This window comes from Apis laboriosa, unplaced genomic scaffold (genome assembly GCF_014066325.1).
Source record: "Apis laboriosa isolate Shangri-la unplaced genomic scaffold, ASM1406632v1 scaffold34_cov151, whole genome shotgun sequence".
In the NCBI taxonomy this organism is placed as follows: domain Eukaryota; kingdom Metazoa; phylum Arthropoda; class Insecta; order Hymenoptera; family Apidae; genus Apis; species Apis laboriosa.
In genome coordinates this window covers 5,462,676-5,490,054 of record NW_025222928.1, presented here as the reverse complement: position 1 = coordinate 5,490,054, position 27,379 = coordinate 5,462,676, and the positions used below count along the sequence as shown (strand labels likewise).

At 37.4% G+C, this 27,379-nt stretch overlaps 1 protein-coding gene across 1 annotated transcript in view; it reads left to right on the top strand.

Annotated features, from left to right (window-relative positions):
• Nucleotides 1–462: 462 nt before the first annotated feature.
• Nucleotides 463–27,379, top strand: part of LOC122714797 (dynein regulatory complex subunit 7-like) — a 43,741-nt gene continuing 16,824 nt past the window's right edge. Inside the window, exons 1-2 of the mRNA XM_043936475.1 lie at nt 463–706; nt 1,041–1,137. Coding sequence (XP_043792410.1) covers nt 1,132–1,137 — 6 coding nt within the window. The 5' untranslated portion in view covers nt 463–706; nt 1,041–1,131. The remainder of the gene's footprint in view (nt 707–1,040; nt 1,138–27,379) is intronic.

Here is a 27,379-nt window from a genome sequence, read left to right as displayed (position 1 = left end):
CGTACACATATATATTATTTTTACAATAATTTGATATTGTAATAAAAGAAAAAATAAATATAAATAACAATAATAATAATAATGAAAGAACCTAAATTTTTTCAAAAATAAAAAAAAATTGTACACACATGTTAAATTTCTTAATGCTTGAATAGAGAAATAGTTCCGCCTTAGAAATGTGATTTATGATCAAACTCTGAGAATGATAATTTGTTTACCGAGCAAACCTGCAAAGAGGGTTTCTCCCACTCTTTCATATTCTCCACGCTTTCTCCGTCGTTCGTTCATCGTAATATGTATATACCTTAGGACGCGAGTCGTATGAATTTCCATGGCACGATCGCGTCACGGCTTCGACCACTTCACACCTGTTATTATTATAAAACTCTGTCGGATGATGTTTCCGATATGCGCGTGCGCAATTGCGCTGTAACATCGTCAAAACGGGTATCACGAGTCACGCGCAATTAATCTTGATTATCATTGATTTTGTATCGTTGTGATATGAACTTGTTAGAATTAATTCTCAGTATTATATTCGTTATTCCTTCTTCGATTTTATTATATGTAATATCAGAAATTGTACTTCTCGAACACATGAATTATGGATGCTAAGATTTTGACTTCAAACTTAACCTCACTCTTCATAACATGAAGAATCAAATTTCATCTCGATTCAACACATGATGAAAAATATGAAAAATATGTACGTATTTTTTTATATAATTTAATCAAATTTTATTATATCGATTTTTAAGATTTTTTATATTGTTTGAAATATTTGAAAATATTATTTGAATTATTAAGTTTAACATATATTTTATTTCGAAACGATAGGTAATATCAAAAGATTCATTTAAATCATAACTTATAAAAGAAAGTTAAGTTATCGTAACATTACGGATATAATAGTAATTTCATTTACTTAAATAAATAAATTTTGTATTTATATTTGTAGATTTTTACTTGTTCTTTTTTTTCTGTTTATAAATTTAATAGTATTGTTCTTTGAATATGTCTATAGATATTGCAATTTGTAGGTGAGAATGATGGAGATATAGAGCGTTCAATTTATGAAGTGGTTATGTTCGAGGTTTGATTAGATGTTTGTTTAGGCTGGGAATTGCTCGGATGTCGGTAAGTGTTTGAATTCATACGGTACATAACTTCTGGTTTTATTATGCTCGTAACCTTGAACGTCCTTGTACGATGAACCCATATATCACGCTACTCTCTGCAACTCGGGAACAAGGTCAAAGCATGTACATTTGCAGCAACTTCTTTTATCGCTTTCGCTTTCTGCGACCGATGATCATACTTATAGTGTGATATTACTTTTTGCATATTAACAGTGTTATTCAAAATATAATAATCGTTATCGTGTGATAAATGATTGTTTTTCCTCGGTTTAATAAATAGTTAAATAAATTTAATAATTAAAAATCGATAAATTTTATAAATAGAAGAAAGAAAATTATATTTTACATCATTATTTAATTTTTACGATTCTATCGATCCGAGAAACCAATTTTCTACTATTTATCAAATTATTTTTCTATCTATTTTTTAACTATGATACTACGATAAAAAGAAAAAATACAAATAATCATTAGTTATAGAATTCTAATTTTTGAGATAAATAATTTTTCTTCCATTCTTGGACTGTTCTCTTTATTTTTGTTTTCATCTTTGTGACCCTCATGAAAAAAGAAAGAAAAAGAAAGAAAATAAACGTTGCTCGATATCGGCTTCGACTGTCACGAAAATCCGGATTGGTCGCGGCGACTGGCGATCGCATAATGGGCACGGGAGCGATGATAATGGGCGCGCGCAGCGTCTTTCGAAACTTCCTATCGGCCGGTGACGTCGTCGTGTACATCCTGTATAAGTACATACGTATATGTGTGTGGCATCGAGTATCGGTATTAGGGCGGAACGAACAGAGGGTGTATACACGCGATGCTTGTATACGTCGCAAACCCACGCACACTTATGCACACCCACATATATCTATACACTCTTTCCTTGACGTGTGCATGTACATTACCGATCAAAAATTTGAAATCACTTTCTCGGTTGTACCTATATAAAATCTTATATAAATTTTTCTAATCATTCGAAATTAATTCTATGAATATTACTTAGATAATATAAAAATGTATTATGGTTATCATAAAGATATCTGTGCTATCTTTGCACTATTATTATTAAAATTATACAAGTTGTAAATGAGAAGTTATCATAATGATTACAACTCTTTCCTCTTTTTATATCATTTTTTTAAATATATCGTATCCATATCATATTCTTCATCTTAGTATTCTAGTACAAAAATTTACCATTCGAATTTTATCAAGCAATAATTTTTCTTCCTGTAATAAATTTTTCTCGAAATTCCATCGTAATAGATAATAGAATAAAAATTATGAATTTTGTTGAATCGAAATTAAACAAATTCACTCATTTTTATCAATTTCTTTCTAAGCTAACTTTTTCCCCCGATTTCAAAATCGTATCAACTTACAATGATTCGAAACTTTTGTTCGATAGTGTATATCCGCGATGTCGACGCGACATACACCGCGTTCCGAAAGGCTTCCTGCCATATTCGAGAAGATAGAGAGTACTACACATTCGTTGGTTACACACGCGATAAAGAATCGTTCGATGGGTGGTGGAGAGGGGCATAGACGAGCATTAACGAAATTGTTGTGGCGTCACCGATTCACCCACCCTCTGCGCACACCATCCCATACTCCTCATACTCGGGTCCCATTTTCACCCTCGTCGACGTATGTGGCATTCCTGAAGTCCTCGGCCGCGATATCGCCGTAGGGTTGATGAAATTGGTACGTTGATTAAATTGTTGCTCGGAGCTGTCGAACAGCCGCGACCAGCCGCGAGTGAGCGCGTGTCCGATCGAACGGCGTATACCACGATCGACCACGTCCACCCTCTTCTCCCCTCCCTGCTCCCCGTTTAACGATGGATATTAATCTTAAGCGGAAAAGTTGAACGAAGTCGATGATTCTTTCATCAAGATTGAATAGTCGATGGGGTTGCTTTCTTGTACGTTGAATGCAATGTTGGATAGAACGATTAACGATTATAATTGAATTTTAAATTGTCAATCAACCATTAACGATTAAAGTATTTTATTTTGAAGCTATGTAAGGATTAAGATATTTATAATAGTTGCGATTAAAGATTCGTTGTTCAGAAAGATAAGAGGATAAAAAGAAAGTCAATTTTTGTAATAAATCATGGCGGATATTCAACGACTTAGAAGAGGAACTACAGATATGCGAAAAAATTGGATCGATGTCAGGAATCGCTTTTTTCATTTTTTCTTATATTTTTTGTCTACTCGCGTGCGGTTAATTGTTTGATCACCAATTAGTAAGGATAATTTGATACTCTTTGTAAAAGTTTCTCATTCTATTTCTTTTTTCTCGTTTTTCTAAAAAAATTAAAAAAAAAAAATTATAACATGAAGAAGAATTTTCAATTCGTTTACAATTTTATTCTCGTATATTTCTTTACTGTATCGCGTAATTAAGTGATTTTATACGAAATACAAAATTTAAAGAATAAAAAAGAAGGAAAAAAGAAATTTCCTTAGCCGTAGAAAGAATCTGATAAGCGATTTAGTATTAACTTAAAAATTCGAGGCACGCGTTTGAAACACGCTGTATGAGGCGATCTTTATTAAAGTCGGCCCGGCTCGCTAAAGGGGATGGCAGATTTAAACCTTTCTCCACGAGCAAGCCATCGTACCAATTCTATGACCGCGTTTATATCATTCTATGTTCCTTCAACAAGTGGAACTTCAAAAAGAAGTTACAGTTAAACGACTAAGCTCCCGCCAACGTTTTCTCTGCAACCTTGTACCACTCACAGTCACCCGTGAAACTTTTCGATTGTGACCCGCGTTGCAACATCTCGAAAACTTGAAGATTCTCTCCGTCTTTCGTTTTTAGAAACGTGTCCTAACTTCTTCTATCGAAAATATATATATATCTATTCGACATATCATTAATTAATTTATTTTATCAAGCGCTCATAAAAAAACTAACAATCCAAACTTTCTCTCACTTTTCAAAATGAAAATTCGTTAAAGAAAATTATTAAAATATATTATTTATTAAATTATTTTTCTATCTATTTTTTAACTATGGTACTACTATGATAAAAAGGAAAAATACAAAGAAAATAATCATTATAAAACTTAATTAATAACTTATTAAAAACCCATAAAAATTTCATAAAGAAAAATTTTCGAACTGAGGAATTTTAAAAAATTCTGAATTGGCGCGAGCGATTAAAATATATCGAAGAACGAATCTCTCTGCTCGAACTAATTAATCGACGAGAAGAGGACGTTCGAGACCGATATACACTGGACAAAACTTCCAGCCTCGAATATCCTCGCGAGATTACATAAATGCGGCGCGTTTATTCAAAGAGGATCAATCGTCCGGATAATCCGGCATCCGTTGAAACTTCCGGCAAAGTTTCTGCGAATCCGCAGCCACGTACGAAACAACAGGGAAAGAGAGAGGGAACGGGAGCGGGAGGAAGCGGGAGGTGGAGAGCTCATGAATGAACGAGTACGCGGCAAGTTTCCAGCGTGCTCGAAACAACATGTACCGGGGATCCATTTCTTAGCGCGACAACGGGAACGATCGCGCGACCGTTTTCAAACTTTCAAGGGCTGAAACTTGGTGGTAATGCGCACACACGTGTATATATATATATATATATATACACACATATGCATTGGAAAAAATTGAAACGTTCGCACGATTCACGGAACGTGGCAACTATTCGGCAAATTATTTATCGCGTGCGACTTCCGGCTGAACCTATTTTGTTTCGTAACCGGTTGAATTTACGGAGGAGGTTATTCTTGGTGTTAGGTCGAGGTCAAGCGGTCGAAAGTATTTTCGGTCGGATTGGTCGGATCGGGTTTAAGGAGGAGCGTTTGGTTCATTATATATATATAATATATATATATAAATTATACGATATTGTGGATTTTTATAAAAATTTTTAAAAATCGGATTTATTAATTTTATATTTTACTGTGTATAGTAAAAAAAAAAAAAAAAAACGTTATTCAAATTTACACGGTTTTCACATTCTTCCCATTCATAATTCTTTGAAACGTTTCATTCTCGACACGTTAACCTCTCATTCCGCGACTTTTTACCCACGTATATTGAAATCGAGCATTCGTTCCAACGCTCTGTCCCCAACATCAAAGCATCGCCCACGACTGACATTTGTCAATTCGCCGTCCCAAAAATCACGACTAAAATTCTAGTCGAGACAAAACTCAACAACGAATGGAACCCGCCCCCGTTACTACCGAACCACAGCCCATGTCTCGAATACGACACGATATTACGATATATCTCACGCACTGTTCAACATTTTCTCCTATTCCCAAAGAAAAAAAGAAAGAAAGAAAAAAAGAAAGAAAAAAAAAAAAAAAAAAGAAATAATCCTCGATAAACCCCCGTTAAACTTTTCTTCGTATAAATTCCTCGTAGCTTATATACGCAGGGTTCGCATGACACGTCTTCCGTTGGACTTCCACCCGAAGATGGCAACATCCTCCTCGTGGGCGGGGGTATAAGGACGAATCACGGATCGCTTGTCGGTATTCGTGGCGCGGCGCACAAAGAGGATAGAAGGTTGATGGAAAGGTCGAGCGAGCCGGAGCACACGATGTCGTGGATATAGGGGCTCGGTGGGGTTTGGAGGGGTGAGGGGATGAAGGAGGAGGCGGTCGAGGCGGAGGGTCGCGCGATTAATTCGCAGAACGACGAAGGATATTCCCGCGGCTGGCCCCATATAAGCCCTCCTCCCTTTCCGAACCCTCCTCGGCATCCCACCGGCTGTCTATTTCTCTCCCACCCTTCCACCCTCTCTTTCCCCAACCGTATGCCGTGTCCGCGGCATTAGGCGTCGATCTACCGAGATACGGAGATCGAGGCAGCGGTGGTGCGCCTCTGGCCTCGTCGATGCCAGGCACGTCTGCCTTTTGGGGCGCCTCCTCCGCCTCCTTCGTTTCCCCCCTTTCCCTCCTTCCTCATCCTCTATGTACGTATATCCGCGCACATAGCGGACCAACGTTTATACATATGTACACCTATATACATGCATATAGATCCGACCGAGAACGGTCTACTACACACTTCTAAGTCCGTCGCGCACACCCTTCGATTCGTTCGCGTTCAACCTCGTGGGTGTGCGCGCGTTCCTGGACGCGTCTCCCCCGTGGCGCGCCACGTATATCTTCGTATTCGTGTGTCCAACACCGATCTACCGTCTTAGTGTGTGCTGTGTGCACCTACAGATCCGCGGGGATCGGCACATAGCCGCGTATACGCGAGAACGTTTATGTAGCGCGCTGTCGGACGCGCGAGAGCTACCTAAACCGACCAGTGTCGTGGAGTACATAGCGGACTAGGAGTGTGTAGACGCATATATACATATATACGTAGCGGGCAACTGTGCCGCGCCGCGTGGTTATATAAAGGGGAGCGACGGAGAGCGAATAGTAGGGAAGAAGAGAGTCGAAGCGAAACGATGGTGGGGGGAAGCAGTGGGGCGCGGAGCCATGCGGCTTTATGTAGCGACGGTGTGGAACACACGAGCGGTCGTCTCAGCCGTCCGTCCGTCCGTCGGTCGGTCGTTGGGTCGGTTGGCTGGTTGGTTGGTCGGTCGGTCGCTCGTTCGTCGTCGGTCGGTCTGTCCGTTGGTTCAGCCTGTGTACATATAGCGTTGGCCCCATGTAACGCTAGGGGGGTAGGACCGCGAAGCCGTTGGTCCTCCTTGTCCGACACGCGTTTGCTACCTGCGAGTCTGTCTTTGTCTCACCGTTCTCGTCTCGGTCGGTCGCGCGCTCGCGTGTGAGTGAGCACGCTACGGGCTTCCGCGAACCGGGGTCACTTATGTATATAGGAGAGGCGAGTCTCCACGGCTCTGTGCTACTACTACTCCTGCTGCCTCGCGAACTCGCCTGCAGACCAGATCCATAGTTAATTACCGGCCTAATCTCTATTCGCGATTGCCCGAAACCGCTCGTAAATCCGTATCGGTGTGTGCGTGCCAAGCGCCACCGCCGAACTATCCCTCCCCTTTCCCTTTACCTCCTTTTCCTTCCTCCTTCCGTCCTTCCTTTCTTTCCCCCACTCCTCACTTACCATTTATTGCCAATCCTCCGTTCTTTCCAATTCTTCTCTTTCATCCACGCTTATATTCGATCTCGCGTCCTCCTCATTCCTTTCTCTCTTCTGGCTCTTGTTTCTCTCCGTGACCGTGTTCGTAGCGCGACACGCGTAAAGATAGCGCGTCCGAATGCATCTGGGTCTCTGGCCATCGCGTTGCGGATCGCGAATGAAAGAAAGAGACTCGGACAGGGTATAAGGTTTGCTGTGCACGAGTGAGAAGAGGAAAGATCGAACGCACGGTGGAGAAGGGTGAGAGGAGAGAGAAGGGAATGTAGAAGGGAATGGTGGAAAGGAGGGGGCGAGAGGTCTGGGGAGAACGTATACGCGGCAGGATCGATCCCCACGATCGATCGCAGCGATATATACCGTTAAGAGGGAATCGGCGAGATCGGCGTGTTCCGGGCTCGACCCGCCGCGCTTCCGGTCACGAGGAGCGAACCACGCTCACTGAGGAAGCAGCCTTTACTTGTCTCTCTCTCTCTCTCTCCCCCTCTCTCTCTCTCTCTCTCTGTCGTTCCCTCTTCCGTTTCGCTCAGCGTGTCGTCGTTTCGTTTGGTGACTGGCTAGCTCGGGTTGGTTGGTCAACTCGTCGTTTCTCGAGCTCACGTTCCTTTCGACGAACGCGATTCCGTGCGAAAACGCACGACCGACCAGCCGCGACTCTGGAACGGGTGGGCTTCGTTTCTCTTCGGACCGAGTAGTGTGTCTGGTCGTCGCGTTTCACGGAAAAGGGGAGTAACAAGAATCCTCTTGAAAATTTGGTCCGTGAACCGAGCGACCGTCCTCTTTCTCGTCTCGTGGACGGATTAAAGAGGAAACCGGTCGTCGCTCTGTGCCACGAGCCGCGACGATCGCCGCGTTCCTCTTCGCTCGATCGATTATCGAGCCGAGAGTGCCTGAGCTGCTGTCTCGTTTCTGAAGGGATCAGTTTCGAGAGGAGGAAGAGTAGTACGTTGGCGTTTCTTTTTTTTTTATCGACTTGCAAAATGGTTTATGAGACGCGTGCTTTTTCACAGAAGATTCATGGGAAGGGATCTTGATGAATTTTTTCAACGATGGGTCTTTTAACCATCGAGTGTGTAGTTACGGTATAACGCGTAAACGTACGTTGAATATTGTTTACGATAAGTGCGCTCGTCAATGTAATTTGAATTAACGGGAATTATATGAGATCTGACAAGTTCGTTTGTGAAAAGATGTGTCTTGTATTGAATAGAGGATAATAAATATTTTTTTAGACAGGATTCAATGAAATATTTATTCAATTGAAATTGTGAATGAAATTCCAGAGAGAAAGAGAGAGGAGAACATAATATTCATTATACTATTTACTTAGAAAATTCATTATACTATTTCATTATACTATAAAAAAAAAAATATATATTACGCATTTTCACCATTTTTATAAATATAGAAAGAAAATAAATACAAAAAAAATACTAATAAGTATCGATATATATTTTTTTCATTTTTCGAAAACTTACTTTTATCTGTTTATGGGAAAAATGCGGATAATAAATAAATACTTTTCTACATTTAAAATAAAATTTCAAAAGATAGAGACACACGATTATGTAAGTTCCAAGTGACACGAAGATTATAGAGTTAATTAAAAAGCAGCAGCTCAGGCTCGACGGCTCGAAGGCGGATTCGCTCACGCGAGCGGCGCGTAATCGATCTTTTTATAATCGATTAAGGCGGACGACGATCGGGACCGACACAGGCGGGTCTGGCTCTGGCGACCATTGGCCGCGAGGCCGCCCCGTAGAATCGATCCCCGCTGACCCTTCTCGAAACAGGGTCACGCGAGGGATATTTCGAAATCGAGCCGCTGCTAGGAAGCATCTCAATTCCGCGAAGCCCTCCGCCCTCCAATTCTCTCTCTTTCTATTATCCTCCTTTCTCTTTCTCCTTTTCTATTTTCTTCCTTTTCACTTCCTTTGTTCCTCGTAGATATTTTATCCACCTTTGAAAAAAAGTTCTCGATTGCAAGTGTTCAGTTGAGAAGTTTTAAATGTTAAGTTATCGAATAAAGAACGATAAGAAAGCTCTTATGTGTGATTTTATTATCGATTATTTCGAATGTGGAAATTAAGAGTATCATAAAAAAAGAAATTTCTTAAAATTTATAGTTTATTCATTTTCATGTATTTCATATATTGCATATATTTTGTGAAATGGAATATTGAAATTATTTAGAAATTTTACGTATCCGTCGTGCGAATTTCAAATCATCTTCTTTCCTGAGAATTTCGAGATTTAATTCTACCGAAATCCAATTGTTACGTCTTCCCGGAGACGGTTCTAACTTTTGTAATCATTTTCCTCGAAACGTCTCCACTTACTGTGGTCATTCAAATCCGTATCTTTTGTCACCTTACTTTCTCCACTCTATCGCAAACGTACTTTTTTTTTTTTGTTACTTCCTCCTAAAAAATTTCAATAACTCAAAGACAAATGAAATTATAATTAGAAAAAATATAAGAAAGAATATACAATTACAAATTTTATTTTCGAATTATAAAATTTAAAGCAATTAAAATTTAACGATCCAGAATCGACGCGATTACTTTCTACTTTCAGAAAATCGCGAACCAGTTTCGTAAGGCGACAATCGTTCGAGCCTCTCATGGGCTGTGTGTAAGAAACAAGTCAGAGTTATTAGCCCTTTTCGAGGCGATTTCCAACAACGGTATCGAGCAGTGCCGCGTGTCCACTTTCTCCGAAATCATCGCCGAGCCGTTCATTACGCTCGATATATCGTATACCGTTTCTGCTCGTTTTATTCATAGACCACACTTCATTTATCCCGTCATGTCCACGACCGCATACTGCATCCACGCGAGTTAGTTCCGCGATTAGAAGCAGAGTCTAACGATGCGAGGAGAACGCTCTTCTGTTCCTAGCTGTTGTTTCTTCGTCAAGCACCACTAATCCAAAGGAACAGCCTCGAATCTACCATCTCGAATCGAATTTATCATTGTGTTTTTCAGAACAATATAAGAAAAAGTAGAGAGCATGAAATGTACAAAATAGATATCAAGTTAAAATATATTTATAATTAGAAAAAATTAATTTTCTATTTTTCGTATTTCTTATAAATAAACATTATTGGATTAAATTTTTCAACTCTCAAGATTATCGCTATTATCGCATGACGGAATCTATATACAAATCCTACAAAAAAAAAAATAACTCTTGCTAATTCGAACTATAGTTTAAATTTCATAACTTAAAGAATGAAGAATTTAACCAGATCCAAGGTTTGAGCGCACGGACATCGACCGAAGATGGTTTGCCATGCTGGCGCGCGAGAAGAACCGCGCGCGAAGAAGAAGGTAATGGCGGGTACGCGAACCGTAGCCGTGTGCCCTGGCCAGTCGGTATCTTCATCCTGGATCGTCAGCGGTACGGAGAGAGAGGCCGGCCACGGGGGAAAAGAAGTCGGCCACACCTCGAGCGGTCCGCGGGCAAAAACCGAGCCACGCTTCGCTGCCCGTTCCTTTGACAAATACGTCGCGCGGAACGACTCTGTGTGCCAACCGTGCGAGCCAGAGACTGTCCACCCGGATGGCCGAACAAGAATCGATCTGGGGTGTTACCCGTCGTGTGCTCGATTTTCTAATTGGAAAGGATCGCATCGAACACTGAGGATGAGTTGCGAGCTATTCTCTAGTTTGCGTCAACCTGCCTTATCGACTAGTCAGGTTGTTTCACAGTCCCTACTAATTAAAACCGCGCGTAAAAATTTCAATTTTCTACGCGATGTCATCGGATATTTGTTTTTGTCTGTCGAATTATTAAACTAATTTGATTTGAATTGAATTGATTTCTTAGATGTCTTATTTTGAAATTTTTATATTGAATTCAATTTGAAACTCTCGAAATTTGAATTGTAATTATATAAGTTCAAGTTGAAATGAAATTAAATTTTTATTTGAACTTGAGTTTATATTTTTTTTAATATTGATTTTTAATATTTTTTTTAATATTAAAAAAAAAACGGGAATTTTTAAAATTAATATTGTTTTTTTCAAGATATGAAAAACAATCATTTTTCTTATTTATTTATATTATATTAGTTATTTATATTAATATATTAATATTACAAGTCGATTCTAATGTTAACTTCGAAATTCGAATTCAAATTTGTTCAACTCCCAATTCAAATTCAAATACAATCTTAAATGTAAGTACAATCAGATATGCAAACATCGAAATCCCCTACAATTACCTTGAAAACCATCCTCAGAATCAAATCAGAATCCAAACAATTCTTAAATCTATCGATAAATTCGCACGATAGAGAATAATTTCACCGTCCACTTTTCTCGAGTCGAGTCATTACCCAACGCTTAACGATCTCCACGCACTGTTTAACCCTCGTTTATTCGTCCATTCTCGCGACTTCTCGTCACCAATCGTGGACGCGTTTCCGTGTCAGCCGATTCAACCGATTCCCACGATCCTCATCTATCGATCGAACGAACTAAAAAAAGTATGCGGACTATACCAAAGATAGGAATTTATACGTCAACAATTCGAGACGAATATAAACAATATTTGGAAAGTACATGAAACTCTATTCCTCGTTTTATCTTGGCCTACGACGATAAAAATATAAACAAAAACAACGCGCAAAAAATGAAGAAAGATCGAGAGGTCGAGCATTTGAAGAAATTTAAGATGCCTTGTGTTTTGGTGTGACGTTACTAGGTTTTTCAAGAGGGGATTTCCTATCGGTGGTGGGGATGACGTTCGAGCACGTTCGACCACATATCCGCGAGAAGAGCCCGAGCGTAAAAGGAATAAATACGTAATCGGGGATTTTCGTTAAGTTCGGTTTCGAAACGTCGATTCTCGAGAGCGGATAGAGGCGGAGGAAACGATCGATCCCAGAGCAATCCCCGTCGACATTTTGTCCGCAGTGAAACGCGTGTACCGAGCGCATGCAGCCGGGCCAACCATTATAGAGGACGCGTATAAGACATGATCGTGCTGCGGTAGAGTCATGCCTAATAAACCAGTAGCCGGCAGTTACTGGCATACGTCATTGTGCAGTTGCCCGGTTTCCACGCCGATTTTGGACCGCGCTTATCAGAAATACACCGATAACCTTCGACGAACATATCAAAATCAACGGTGATAGTCTCTTAGAGAGATTGATACTGTTGACAGGATCAAGATCAAGAATTAAAATAATAGAAATGAATTCAAATTTTTGGTTCAATTTTGGCATATTTTTCGTTCAAAATAGCGATAAATATATCGTATTGTGTTAGAAAAAGATAATTATTCTTTTATTTTTATGTATTTATTTACAATCATAATCTTTTATAGTTCCTCTTCTATATTTATAAATTTATTTAAACGTCAATAAATTTCTTAATCAAATCAGAGATAAATATAATTCAATATATTTCATATAGATTACTTCTTTCATATTAACCCGTTAACCGTGAAAAACGAGTCAATTCATTATACAAATTATCGATAATAATAATTTATTATTTTCTTACCTTTGTTTTAACGAATCATCATATTGGAAATATTTATTGCTAAATATTTGACATAAATAATCTCTTAACAAAAAAAGTAAAGAAATAAAAATAAAAATGAAAAGTGTAACAAGATCAATGGAAAACAAAATCTTTAATGGATTGTACTTTCTGACATATACTGGAATGATTGACTTACGGTTTGCCCTCGTCACAGGCTGTTCCAATTTCTCGAGGAATTCCAACTTCAAGAACTCGTATTCCGCGATTACCTCCGTCCGGCCACTCAATTCACCTCTCGGCTTCGAAACTCCAATTGAATCTGCAATCTTTCGATAAGTTCTCACCCCTTCGGTTCCATGGCTGAAAACATTCGGCTTTACGCTAACGATTATTACGGTTTATAAACGGTATACGATTTGGAAAACGCTTTACGAGTTTTCGTTCCGCGCTACATAACCTACATCACCATTTCACTGTGCTTTTGTTTTCCCTGGAAACTTTTCAAGATATATTCAATAGATATTCCAATTTTGCAATTTTGTAATCTCTGAAAAAATTTTTGAATTTTATTCTTCAATAATATTTCAGAAATAAATGTAAAACTACTTTACACAATACTCAGGCTCGATGAGCCATATGAATTACGAAATTTTCTAAAACCGCGGCGAAAGAGAGACGTCCTCCTTCGATTCTCCTTATCCGCGCTCATTAAATCGATTTTGATCGCGCTTTCGAATTCCGAGAACACGCGACTAAACGAGTCTGAATAATTCAACGAATGAATACTTTTTACCATGGAACAGCGTTAATCTATCGGGCGAAACCTGTCTCGAAACAACAAAATTCATCCTTCGTCTTATATTTTTTTTTAAATCTTAAAATAAGATTTTAAATTAATCAAGTAATTGTTGTAATTTTGTAAGTTTATTGCAGTTTAATTTCAATTATATATAGATTAATTTGGTAATGATTAGGAGGTTTATTCTTCGATCTTCTAAAAGAATTGAGATAAAATCAAAATAATTAAATTTCAAAATTATAATTATAGGTAAAAGAGGGGAAAAAATGAGATAGCAATGTTTTAATGAAAAAACTCAAAATGAAAAAAATGAGTGTAAAAGGCGAGAATATTTAATAAGTAGCGACGATAAAATGGCGGGAAAGGCGGTTATAGAGGGCGGAAGAAAAGCAGGGTACTCGAAGCTGCTTTGCATAGGTATGTCGTACCTTGACTAGGATTCGTAAGACGCATAAATTTCGCGGCGACGCTCACGGAGATCCGCGCGATTCACGAGCGCGACGCGCGCCACGGAATTTTCATTAAGGCTGATTTCATTTCGCCGCCTAGTCTTCTGCCTGCTTCGAGCCGGAAAGACGACTATCGAGAGCTCGTTTCATGGATTTGTGGTGGTACGGATAACGAACACGAAAACTATTTATCTAATTTTCTCTTTTTTTGGGAAAAAATTAATCAATAATAGTTTTAAAGGAAAAAAACTTAATAAAACTTCTTTCTAGAAGAAAAATAAAAAAAGGAGGAATTAAAATTGTAAGGAAAAATTAATAAGTAATAATTTATATATGATAATTCTTTTCATGTTTTTCTCAAACGTGATTGCAACACGATTATTTTAATCATCTATATAATCTTCAACTTTAAAAAAAATGTCTGAAATTATGTTGGCGATAATAACTCGATAATTATCTCCTGAAATCACGCATACGTGACAACTGTCAAAATATTAAGAAATTATTTAACGATAGAAAATCATGTTTAGATCACAAATTAGCCAAAACAGCGTAGCGTAAATTATCTAAAATTTCATTTATTCTTCATTCTTTACATCTTCCAAAGTATTTAACAGAACCTGGAATTTGTAGTTTAAAATAAAAAAAATTCCAAACTATTACATATTTATTCATTATAATCTCATAGTTTGAACATTTATTTGTAAACAGCATAAAATTCCATTCTTATTTCGTTTTTCTAGATAACGCTGATCGTAGAAAATAACAATTTGTGACGAAAACGAATCGAGAACTCAAGCATTTAAAAAAATTTATGATCTTTATATCTTTATGTGAAATTATTCGCTTCACTGGATTCAAGGGGAATTCGCCGAGTAGTGGGGATAACTGCCGACATATGATATATTCGCGAGAATATTCGTTATATTGGCCGAGCGTATAACAAATAAATATCGTATCATTCGAATGCCACAAAAATCATGAGATAGATCGTGATTCTTGCCCTGTCGATTCTCTAGGAAAATATATTCGAGGCATCTAAAACTCGTGAAATCGCTCGTTGACATGAATATACCCGCGAAGGTTATACCGAATCCGAGGCCTTGGCTCGTGGACGCGCACGGATTTTGAACTTGGCTACGGCCACGATCCCCGTTCCACACCAAGACACGTGTTTCGCAAGAGGTTCCCGCGGCTCGGTGGAATTTCGTCGTCGTAGCCGCGGTCCGCGTTCTCTCTCGTGACGAGGTTGCGAAACAGGAAGCTTGAATTTCGATAATCTCCACGCCTTTTTTCTTCTTTTCCCCCTCTCCCTCCTTCCTCTCTTTCTCTGTCTTCTTTTCTCTCCTCTTCTTCTCGCCTATCCATCTTAGTCCCACTGACCAATGACGCTCTCTCTTGGTGTTTCGAACCGGTGTCTGGCTCGGTAAGCGACCGTGGTTCGGTGAAAATGGATCTCGCGTCGTCGCCGATCGTCGTGGTTGTTGTCGTCGCGGCGGTCGAACGACACCGGTCCCTTTCACCTCGCGGAATTCAGTTTTCATCGAACACGAACGCTGCTCGGTTTCAATTTTTTTTTCTACTTTTTCTTTTCTCTTTTTTTCCTTTCTTCGTACCATTCACGTATAACATTTCACTTATTTTTAAGTAAAAATTGAAGAAACATTGATAAAATTGAGAAATAATACTTAAGCAGATTATGCAATTAATAAATATTTAACTCGAGAAATAAACGATATTGATGTGTAATTTGGTCATTTTCACTAATGTAATCGGTAACTATGAATGAGACGAAATTTAATGAACGGTACCGATATGTTAAACCGAAACACAAAGAAACATTTTATATTCATCGACTCAATAATATATAATGATAGATTTTTCATTTGGCTCGCAGTTTGATGTTGATTCTTTCGTCTTTGTTTTTAGCACGTGCATCAGGAGCTTCCTTTCACGCTTCAGACAATCACCGTGTCACTGTTCGCACGGTATTCAGCCTGTCATTCGCTTCATTTACATAACAGTCGGTGTAACGTGCACTCGAATTCGCTCACCCTTGCTTGCATGAGCCGCTCGCTCATTCATCACGCGGCTCCGCGTGCTTGCCGATGGATATCAAATCGATTAGAGTCTGCTAGCAGTTATTCCAGCTTTAAAAACAGATCATCTGGAATCTTGGAATTCTTATGCATCACTTATAACTAGATAATTAACACGTTTGCGATGATATTTTATACATCATGTGCATTCCAACCATTCTGTATAAATAACTTCGTATATATCATCGTCATATGCTATATAACATAGCATAATTATGATTTCAGAGAAAAAAACGATTCTGAATGTTTTAAATTTAAAAAATCGAAGAACTTCTCTCTTTTTGTACAATGAAAAGTTTTCATTCGATTATTATAATTATAATACATTACTCGTGAACCATATGGCAAGGAACGTGCAAGAAAAGCTTAAAATATTTAGAGAAATGTGGAATCTCCGACTTAACTTATTAGAGATCCAGTAACTTTTTTTCCACGTTGATCGTGACGGAAATGACGTCTTAAAACCTAACCTAGCGGTCGAGTAAACATTCTATTTCGATACAAGGAACTCGTTCGATTCGCGAAATAAGCCACTTCAATTTCGTTTTTCGTTTGCTTTCGCACGATACCAAATCATCATCTTTATTCTCTTTCGTTAAATAATGATTAAATACGTTAAATATTGACAATATTATATTAGTTATATATGTTATCTTAATTTAACGCAATTTTTATTTCCAAAAACAATCATTGATTTGTTAAATCTTCGAAAATTATATTGGAAAAATTAAATGAGATTTCATTCGAAATCTCAAAATTAAGGAGACAGCTGCTTGGAAATTTCGAATTCCGGATCGACGTGTTGCGTCGTGTCGCGTAGTGGCCAGGATCCCGCGAACCGCGCCACTTTCCAGCAATTATCGAAGCAACGGAGCCTCTCTCGGCGTGGATCCCACACCGGCTTCAATTTGTAGGCTGGCATTAATTCAATTGCCCCGGCGACAGTTACCAAGGTGGTATACGTGTGGGCGTTTTATCGCCTCGACGGTTATACGCGTCCGACACTCTCCTCTCTTTTCAACTCTCTCTCTCCCTCCCTCCCCCTCTCTCGCTCTCTCTCTACCTCCCTCCCCCCTTTCCCTAACACTCTGTACCCCTCACGTACATCGCTATCTTGCTTCCTCGTTCGATTCACTGCTTCTGTTACGCGTCGATGCGATACTCGTTCCGCGTTCCACGCTGCGAGGTGCTTCTCGGTCGCGTCAATTCGACGGAACACGAAAAATTCACTAGCCTCTCCAATTGTTTTCCCTAGGCTCACGTTCTTTTAGAAAAAATTCGGATTTGTAACGGACGTTATTTTGAAAGGAGTTTGGAGACAAATTGTTGCGATTAGCAAATAAAAATGGAATTTAAAATATTAAGATTTTTGGAAATGGAATATCAAGATTTTAAAGTCTTTTTAATTAGAAATGAAAATTGATTTGTTGATTTTATTTAAGTAATATTTTTTAAGTAAATAATTTTTTAAAATAAAGATATATAATATATATATATTCGAAATATTAGATTGTTGAATTCTAAAATTTTTTGATGTTGCATTGATGTTGAACAATTGTTGCATTGTTCTTGAATAAAAAAGAATAATTTCTCATAAGAAAAATAACAGCTGATTTCTACAAATCTTTATATTACGTATGAAGTAATACACCGGTAAAAATCATATCAATCAGAACATGGAATAAACTTTATAGATCCAACATTCATTCGTGGCATCCGACGATGATAAAGGAATTCCTGTAAGAAGGCGATGTGGAATTCCAATCGAGAGTGATTGTATGGTTTTTCGCGATGATGTGCGCGCATGCGTCACAGAAGCGGCCTGAAGTAGGCCCCGAGCGAACTTCGTCTCCGTTGACAAATTACATGGGATCGAATCGGTCAGCTGGACATGGTCTATCATCGTGACGAACCGCGATAACTTGATGATGGGTAAATGTATGGCACAACGAGCCCAATATAGTAATATTATTGTGATAGATCATCGTAAACGATAGTGAGGAAAAAAAAAAGCTCACAGCATTTTCACAGTGTCATGAAAACGATCGTTCATTGATTTTGTTGGAACTAAGTATAGTATATAAGACGAGAGAAAAATATTTACAATATTGATGAAATTTTTTTAATTATTTTATGTTCGTAATAATCTTATCAATTTTGTTGAATTACGATTTCATTGGTAACTGTATTAAGTTAAAACGATTATTAGAAAATTTGGATTATCATAAAGATGGGGAATAGAGAACTTCAATGATCTTTAAAATGTGCCAAGGTCATAGAAAAGCGGAAGCTAACGGATGAGAAATGCAAACTTTGAAAACGCCCAGTAAATAAAGTTCGTAGAAATAGATGTCTTCGCTTTCATTCACACTATGTAACTTCTACTTTCTCATGACCTTGATAAATTCTTTTCCAAATCGTTAAAGTTTGAAATCGTTCATTTTTCTTTTTCTTTTTATCGATATTTTATAACAGCAATTCAATAATAATTATAATTGTATAAATTTTAATTTTAAAAATATTGTATACTTCTTCGTTTATAAGTTATAATTTAAATTTTTTATATGACTTACGATTAATCAATTTTAAAATATCAGATGGAAAAATCGCGAAAAAGTTTAGTGTCTATTGTAGAAGCGAGCATCTAAAACGACATCAAAGAGTCGCTCGCGTATTTGCTTAGAAAGCTGAGGATAACAGAGAAACGTCGTTGGCCAGCTGCTATCGATGTTTGTTAAACTTCAAAGCTGCTGGGAGCTGACGTCATTGAGGATTTGTCGTAGGGACAAAGTGAAGGGTTCGAGAAAGTGTAACGCGTTGCTACTGTGTGCGTATTGCCCAGTTTCCCTCTTTCGTCGATACTTCAGACCTAATACCCGGACATCGTGTTAACATCAAACAGAAAAAACAATTTACGAAATAAAAAGGAAGAAAAAAAAGATAGTATTGGATAAAGTATTTAATTTTATAGAAAAAAATTTCAATCAATATAAGCGTTCGAAAATGCTTATTTAAAAAGTTTATTACAAAAAGTACTTTGTTGTTCGTTCAATGTTTCTTCAACATCTTGTCAATTATCCCTATTTCATCGTGCGACTCACAATCAGTATCTTGCACGAATAACACGAGTAGCGGCAAGTAAAAAGAGAAATAAACACAGAGAAGCAAAAAGAAAACAAACAGTAGAAAAAAAGAATAATAAACTGGCAGTCGATAAAGAGAATAGAACGATAAGAATCTGTCGAGAGTCGTCCCGAGCGCAGTAAGCAACAGTGGAATCGTGTATTAAATGCCGGCAAAAAGAGGCGAACGACAAGGGAAATATATCTTTCTGGCCTGTCAGGATACATTTGTCACGTTTGTCCGCTATTTTATCCCATTATTGCTTCCCTCTCGGTTCTACTCTCTCTTTCTACCGGTTGGAGAAAGATTTAAAGGTAAACACTCGGAAAGTTTTCATCTTTCTCTCTTTCTCTTTCTGTTCTTTCTCTCTCTTTCTCTCTCTCTCTCTCTCTCTCTCTTATAATTCCAGACTTCACGGTTCGCCAGAGGGGGGATACTATGATTATTCGTGCAATTTGTTTAAAACAGTCGATAATAAAAAAAAAACACTGTAATAAACCTATAAGTTGGAAAATAAAAAGAAGAAAGAATAAAGAAGAGAATAAAAAAATCTACTAGAAAGATCCGTCATCACATCGTTCTACTCGTGCGGAATATTACGATTCAGTGACGTCTGTTAGGACAGTTCCGCTTTAAAAAGAATACTTTAAAAGCCGGAGGGTTTATAACGGGCTGGGGTATATAGCACGGCGTATAGTATAGGGAAGGAAGAACTACATATAGAGGTGTAACGAGCAGAACTCAACTCACGAACTCACTCCCAGTTTTTAGTGGCAACTTGTTGCTCTATGCCCATTCATACGGCTCTAACTCCCATTACGTCACGTCACATCAACTTATAATAATGGTAATAGCAGGACCGTCTGCGAAACCCGAATTCGAAACACGATTATTCCTGTCCACGAAACTGGCTAAATGTTTTCCCTCGTTCTGGTAAATTAACCTTCGTACTTTTTCGTACATTTATACATGAATACTGTTCAATCATTTGTACAAATTTAATGACCATTTTTTTTCTTATTATTTTTTTTTTATTTAATTCAATTTATCTTTTTACTTTCTTTTTTATGCTTTTAAATGTACTTTTAAATTTATTTCTTTTTTTAAATATTGATATCTTTTAATTATTAATTTGATATTTCTTGAATCAAATCTTTTGTTTGTAATTTATATTTATGATTTTTATATTATTTTAATGTAATAATAATTTTTAATTAGTGTCAATTTTTATATTGAAATTTACCGAAAAATATTATTGTCTTTAAATCTAAATTCAATTGAATCTTAGACAAAACTCGTGTTTCGCAGAGCAAAATATCTTCTACATATTCAATTATGTAGATAAATGATAACATTGCATATATCACATTAGGATACTTGTGTAACATTACTACTTATGTAACATTATATTTTTTTGATTTGTAAAGCTATTGCAATACGTGCATAAAACGATATGGTAATCGGTCTCTCTTAACTTCACTAGTGCTATGAATATGCGCGGTTTCAAACGGCCATAGGTGACGTGCGTTAAAAGAAGTACGGTATTTACACCGTGTAAATCTAAGAATATTAGCAAGTTATTGACATGTTCCGCATTCTCATCTTCGAACATTTCGACATCATTCGCATCTTAAAGTATTTCTTAATATAATAACGTAATGAGCATCATGAAAAAGCACAAAAAAGTACTAAAAAAAAAAAAAAAAAATTTCATTTCAAATATATTTTTAAAATGTTACATATCAAGTAAAAAGAGTAAATATTTCGTTTCATGTAACCTTGTACATGCTACAGGTTGTTTGCATTTTACTTTTCATATCATCTATTGTCATATATTTCTTTAATACTGATGCATACACTTATATAGGGTGATTCTGAAACAATGGGTTGTAATATAATAATTTTTCTCGGTTCAAGTTTTTTTCTTCTAATTTCTAAATATATAAATATATCTTAATTAACTTCGATTTCAGTAGCTAATTTTAGGTTAGGTTTAATAGTTTTTAAATAGTTAAAGAAAAAAGACACAATTATAGGTTATTTAAGCGTTGGTACACGGGTTCTTTGGTGGCCTTGAACAAGCAGTTTGCCCGACGCAAACAACAGCCGTACACCGCTTATTACGCGTAACTTTATCTGGCTCGCGATCGTTCGTCACGAGACCGTACTTGTGTCCTGAAACTTTATTACGAACGCGTGTATAAACGCGTATACAAACGCTTGAACATCAGGCGCAAAGGAAGAGTCGGATGAACGAAGTGGCTGTAAACGAGAAATCGTCTGCCGTGTATCGTGCGTTTAAACGGCTTGGTCGGTCGGTGTAAACGGCGCGGTTTAATTTGAATAATAAGCATGGATACGTTAACGATCCCATCGGTCAGGTTCACGAAAGATTTTCGCGACATGCAACGATCTCCTGACTAAATCTGCATTCTAAGATCTAAATGCTATCGTGTTTTCAATTTAAAATTCATCGCCAAAAATCTTATTTTTAATCATAGATTACATTTTTATTAAATATAATTTTATTAATCTTTTTAGGGACGTGTCAGTTTAGTTTTTTTTTTAAATTAAAATTATTCTAAGTGGAAAAAAAACAAAAGATTAAAATTTTTATTGAAAAATTCTTCACTACAATATCTTTTAATAATAAAAAAACAAAAAATTCGAAACACCGATAAATTTTATTTTATTAGATATAATAGTGTTTCGAAAGTATTGCAAAGATGTCTTTGTCTTACAATGTCCTACAGTATCTACGTTGAGTTCTGTACTGAGTCTTAATTCTCTGTTTTCTTCTCTCATCGATCTATTCTTTATAGATAGCTCCACTTTAAGAATTTAATTAAATAACATTCATATAAGGTTCATTATAATAATTATAAATATAAATATAAAATTATCTTAATTCAACGAGTCAACAATCGTACAACAACATGATATTACTCATTTACCTCGAACTTAATAAAATCAAGAAATAAAAACTTCCATAAATTATCTTCCACAATGTGATATTATCATCCATAATGTGACATACATCTAGGAGAAAAGTGAAATATATAAAAAAAATATATAAATATCATCCACAAATTTATAAAAATCACTCACTCCCCTACACGATTTTCTCATAATTCATCGATCCTCGTGTTAACGTTTTATCGCGTTTTCCCGCGGCCATGCTCGCGCAACCACACGCTTCAGAATTAAACCCATGTTTTTTTCCACGCTACGTGACCGCCTTCCTTTCTTCGAGGGTTGTCCTCCCTTCTCCTCTCCACCCTTCTTACCCGACACAAGCGAACGTGGAACGAAAATACCTCGCGGCTGCCGCGAAACGACCCCTCATTCCTGGATTCCTCTCCGACGACGGGATTCGAAGGACGCGGGATAGAGAGAGAGAGAGAGAGCGAGAGCGAGAGAGAGAGAGAGAGAGAGAGAGAGAGGAGAGAGAGAGAGAGAAACTTCAACCCTCGTGAACGAGGCGCGTCGTCGTCCTGACGTGCCGCGTGACGTGCACGGTAATTTTCGGATTATTTCGAGTTCGCCCGTTTTCTCTTTGGCTGCCATGCCAATTCCTCTTGTCCATTCGCCTCGTTCGATAGACGATCATGATTGGCCGAGGTAAATGATGGATCGTGAAATTTTATTCTTAAGAGATATTATTATCCTCGATGGATTTCGATGAACATTTTCAACAAAAAATGAGTCGCAGCCTCTTGTAACAATTCTACTTGATATTTTTTTTTTTTTTTTTTTTTTTTACTTTTCAAGATACAAGCAATTTTAATTTTTCGAAATTAGATACATAGAATACGTAGAAGTTTCGAGATAATTTTGCGCTAACGAGGATTGCGTAAAAATCGATTCCCAAATTCTGGAAAATATTTTAAATAGAGGAAATAATGAATATTTTTTGAAACAATAAAGAATATTTTTGGATATGTAACGAAATAAATTTAATTGCAAGATTTCTTGGTTATGAATATTGGTTCCAAATATTGTTTTTAAAAATAAAAAAAATCTTCGTTCGGTTCACGTGATCGTGGTTAAAAGATAGCAGTGGTCATCCAACGGTATCCTTTTTATGATACTGTTCTTTTGAGACTCGTAGAAGCATCGTAAAACGTAAGCTGGTTTTGTTTTCGGAGGGAAGGTAACGATAGGAATCGTTAAGCGATCGCGTACAAGGAGCGCAGTTGCTAAGGGTTAAGAAGACTGGTATGGTTGACCGTTTAGAAGCAAAACTTCTTCAGCTCCCTGTTTTCTTTCGTTTTCCTTCAAAAATTGTTTGCCGAGATCTTCTAGTTTCTTAGTCTCTTTGAAGTTCAATGTTTTGATCTTGGAAAGATTTCGATCGATATTTATACGCAGAATAAAAATAATTTTCTAAATATTTTCCAATTTCTTAATTTCTCTCATACCACGACGAACAAATTCACTTTTCTCAAAATATATTTCAATCAAGCGAATATATTTTCGATATATTCCCTAATTTCTCTCGCATTATACAACATCGAATATCCAAATTTTTTCAAATTTACAAAAAAAAGAAACGTTAGAAATAGAATAGATTTCTTGTTCCCGATTTTCGATATTACATTAAAGATTTATCCGTAACTAGATTAGAAATTCCCAGAACGAAGGCGAGCGCGTTCGTTCGAAAGAGAATTTCCGAAAAAAAAATCCCAAGGATCTCTCTTGGACGATCCGTGCGAAGGGAAAAAGAAGGGCGCGTTTCTGGTAGAAATTCGGCCTGGCCCTTGGAAGGCCCGCGGCTGCTCGAAAACCCCTAAGGACGGTCGAATCTACGCCCCCACATTTTCTGGCTTCCTTCCTGCCCCTCTTCCCGCCGCCACCCTCCGTCCTCCACCTTTCTCTCCCCTGTTGTTTCTTCCACCGTCGTCGTCGTCGTCGCCGCCGCCGCCGCCGCCGCCGCCGTCGCCGTCGCCGTCCCTCGGTGAGAGAGCCTCCTTCCGAGAATCGGTCGCGCGTTTTTCGCTCGCCCACGGCGTTACGGATAAGCGGGCCGGAGAGGGAACAATTAAACGCGATGGAAATTGTACCGGGTGTTCGAGTTCAACTCGCAGAACACTGATCCAAGATAAATCGTAAATATATATATATATGTTATATGAGAATTGTAATAAGAAAAATTATAATAAAGGAATTCTCGTATATAATATTAATTAAATTTAATCGAAATAAATGAAAAGGATTAATACAATAATAATAAAAATATTTTATTAAGTTTATTTTAAACCGTGGAATTTTAAACCATCATGGAAGGATTGTCGCAATTTTTTATATCCTATCGAAATCGTGTTTTCAGAATACGTGTTTTCCTGTTGTAGAAGGATTAATGGTATATATAAGTATATTGTTTAATATTTAAGATAAGAAATGTATCACGTTAATCGATACATTTTATGAAAAATATATGTTTTATTTTATACCGATGTTATATTTGTATAAGAGGAAAATACGAAACTTTTTAAAATTGGGTGTATAGAATTACAATTAAAGAAATGGAATACAAACTGTATTAAGAAAAATGGGAGGATACGTGGAAAAAGATAAAAGGTTTAGCAGCGAAAATGATGTAGCTTTCTGCTTCATGGGGCACGTATATCTCATTAGTAGTTTAAACACTGTTCCAATTTAACTTAACTTTGAAACTAATCTCTTTACTTAGTCCCAATTTGAAGTCGTTTATATTACATAATAAATACTCACCGAATTCGGGTGAATTTTTATTTCACGTATTTAAAAGAAGCTATACTCTCTTATAATACTTAATTACACGATTAAATTCATTAATATTCATTATTCTCAAGCGTTCGAAACGCTGTTTCCCTGAATCTAAAAAAACTATATAGTCTAGTGTCTATAGGCGAACAATAACACATTCCGAATAGCTTTGTTAAAGCATCCTTTCCATTTTGGGCCACTTCATTCTACAATCAACTCGCAAATTAACGCAATGCTCGGCCGGAACTCGGCCGTAAATCAAACCGGGACACCCAGTAGCGTATCGGATCGATCGCCTCACCTTTCATCAATACCTTGCCCGCTCTCGCAACTGCTCCGGCTTCGAGCCGATGTTTCGCGGAAACCCACGTCCCAGCCTTCGAAAAACTGGAGAGAGGAGAAGAAAAGAGGACTCTCCTCTCTTGGCTACGACGCGGGCCTCGACGGTTCTTCTCCAGCCACTGAAATTCGGTTTTCATTGTTTCGCGGCCGGGACGTTCATTGATTTTCGCCGGCGGACCGTGATGGACGCAGCGTTTATTGTAATCGTCGAACGTCTCCCTCCCTCCTTCTCCCTCTCTCCCTCTCCCTCTCTCTCTCTCTCTCTCTCTCTCTCTCTTCGTCCTTCGATTCTCTTTCCCCCAAACGAAGAAATTCCGTTCACACGATTGAAATTTGATTTCCATCTTCGGAAATCATCGAGATTTCATTCATATCGAAATTTTTCGCGAGATAATACGATGCTCGAGGTCGAATCTTTCCAAGATTTTCAATTTAACACGTTATATTTTATATTGTTATTCACGATATTCGTAATATTATTATGAATTTTAATACAAGGTATACAATGGTAATTTTTTGAATTCAAAAATAAGTTTAAAACAAGGTTATTAAATTAGATGGATGTAATTGTTCTTATACACGTTCAAAGTATATATATATATATATATATGTATGGGTTTTCGAAATCACTCGATTCGAGGTTTAATTTAGACACTCCTATCGCTATTACGCTAATCCCCTGGTTGGAATAATTGGTCCGGTTGGCGGAGAATCGGGAGCGATCGGAGCGGAAGATTTTCCTTCGCTGACGCGGAATTACGGTGCCTAGGCTGATGGTCTGCACGTTCGTTTCCTTCGCGTTTGACGTTCAAAGGCTAAGCTGGATATAACGCTCTATTTTTTCACGAGCTTAGATTCGAGATTAATTGGCCCCTCCGGCTCTTTTCTCCAGTTACTAATGACGTTGTTACTGGAACTCTTCCTTTTTTTTGTTTTGTTTTTTTTTTTTTTTTTAAATATGGATCAACATTCGCTTAAAATTCCTCGCTCATCGAGTAAGATACGATGAATCATGTGAATGATTAAATTCGTTAATTTTTCTATTTACATTTGTCACATACTACGAACGATAATGCAGACGATAATGATAAACAAGGACGATAAATCTTGTGAACTCGTGTAAATAAAATTCGTGCGAAATCTAATCATTTCGAAATAAATAAAATATTCGATCGAGCTTTTTGAAAATTCCTAAGTTTCATTGCTAAGATCGTGAAGGAAAATCCTTTAGGTTCCCGCGTTTCACGATCGGCATGGTTAAAAAGCGTGCTTTATAGAGGCGGAGCAAAGACCCGAAATCCACGCTTTCCTCTGTCCGTTCCACTCTTTCCTCGAGCTCTGCCGCAGTCTCTTTGGGCGTCGTTCGCGCTCCACAGCTAAAAGGTTTCAGAAATCGTTCGCACGCTTTTCGGCCGCGCGCACGGATCGGATAAAGGAAAGACTCCGGCCGAGTTCAACGAGAAATCACGTCGCCCTCGGCGTTTCCCTGGAATCGCAATTCCCGAATGTGTACCAGGTCCGTCGTTTCTTCCTCCACCACCTTCTTCGTCTTGGCTCCGCCAAAGAGTAAAATTTGAAAATAAAAAAATCTCGTTTCAGACTTTATTTTAATCCTCCAAGCTCAAAAATTTTCATCTTTCTTCTCCTTTTCTTCCTCGTTTTTTTTTTCTTTTTTTTTTTTTTTGATAGTTCGTAATTTTAAATATATTTATTCGGAAGATTCTTCGAAGTAAAGAATAAAGGAAAAGAAAAATTTTTCAATTTTTTCATCATGTAAAATATATATTTTCAAGAGTTTGAAATAATCGATAAAATATCGTTGTATTAGAATTTTAATCGTAAAATTATATTGTCATCTGTCATTATTTAAAAAAATAATTTCCATTTCAAACGCCCCATTTTTACCAAAAGTATATCCATTACGATACTTGAAATCTATTGTATTTGATATTTACTTTGTAATAATACTATAGAAACGTTTCTCCATTCTAAAACGAAGGATGGTGAACGATTGGGAAAGTAAGATGGCTGCGATTAGCGAAGAATGCAAATTCGGTTTCGATATAAATCCCCGCAA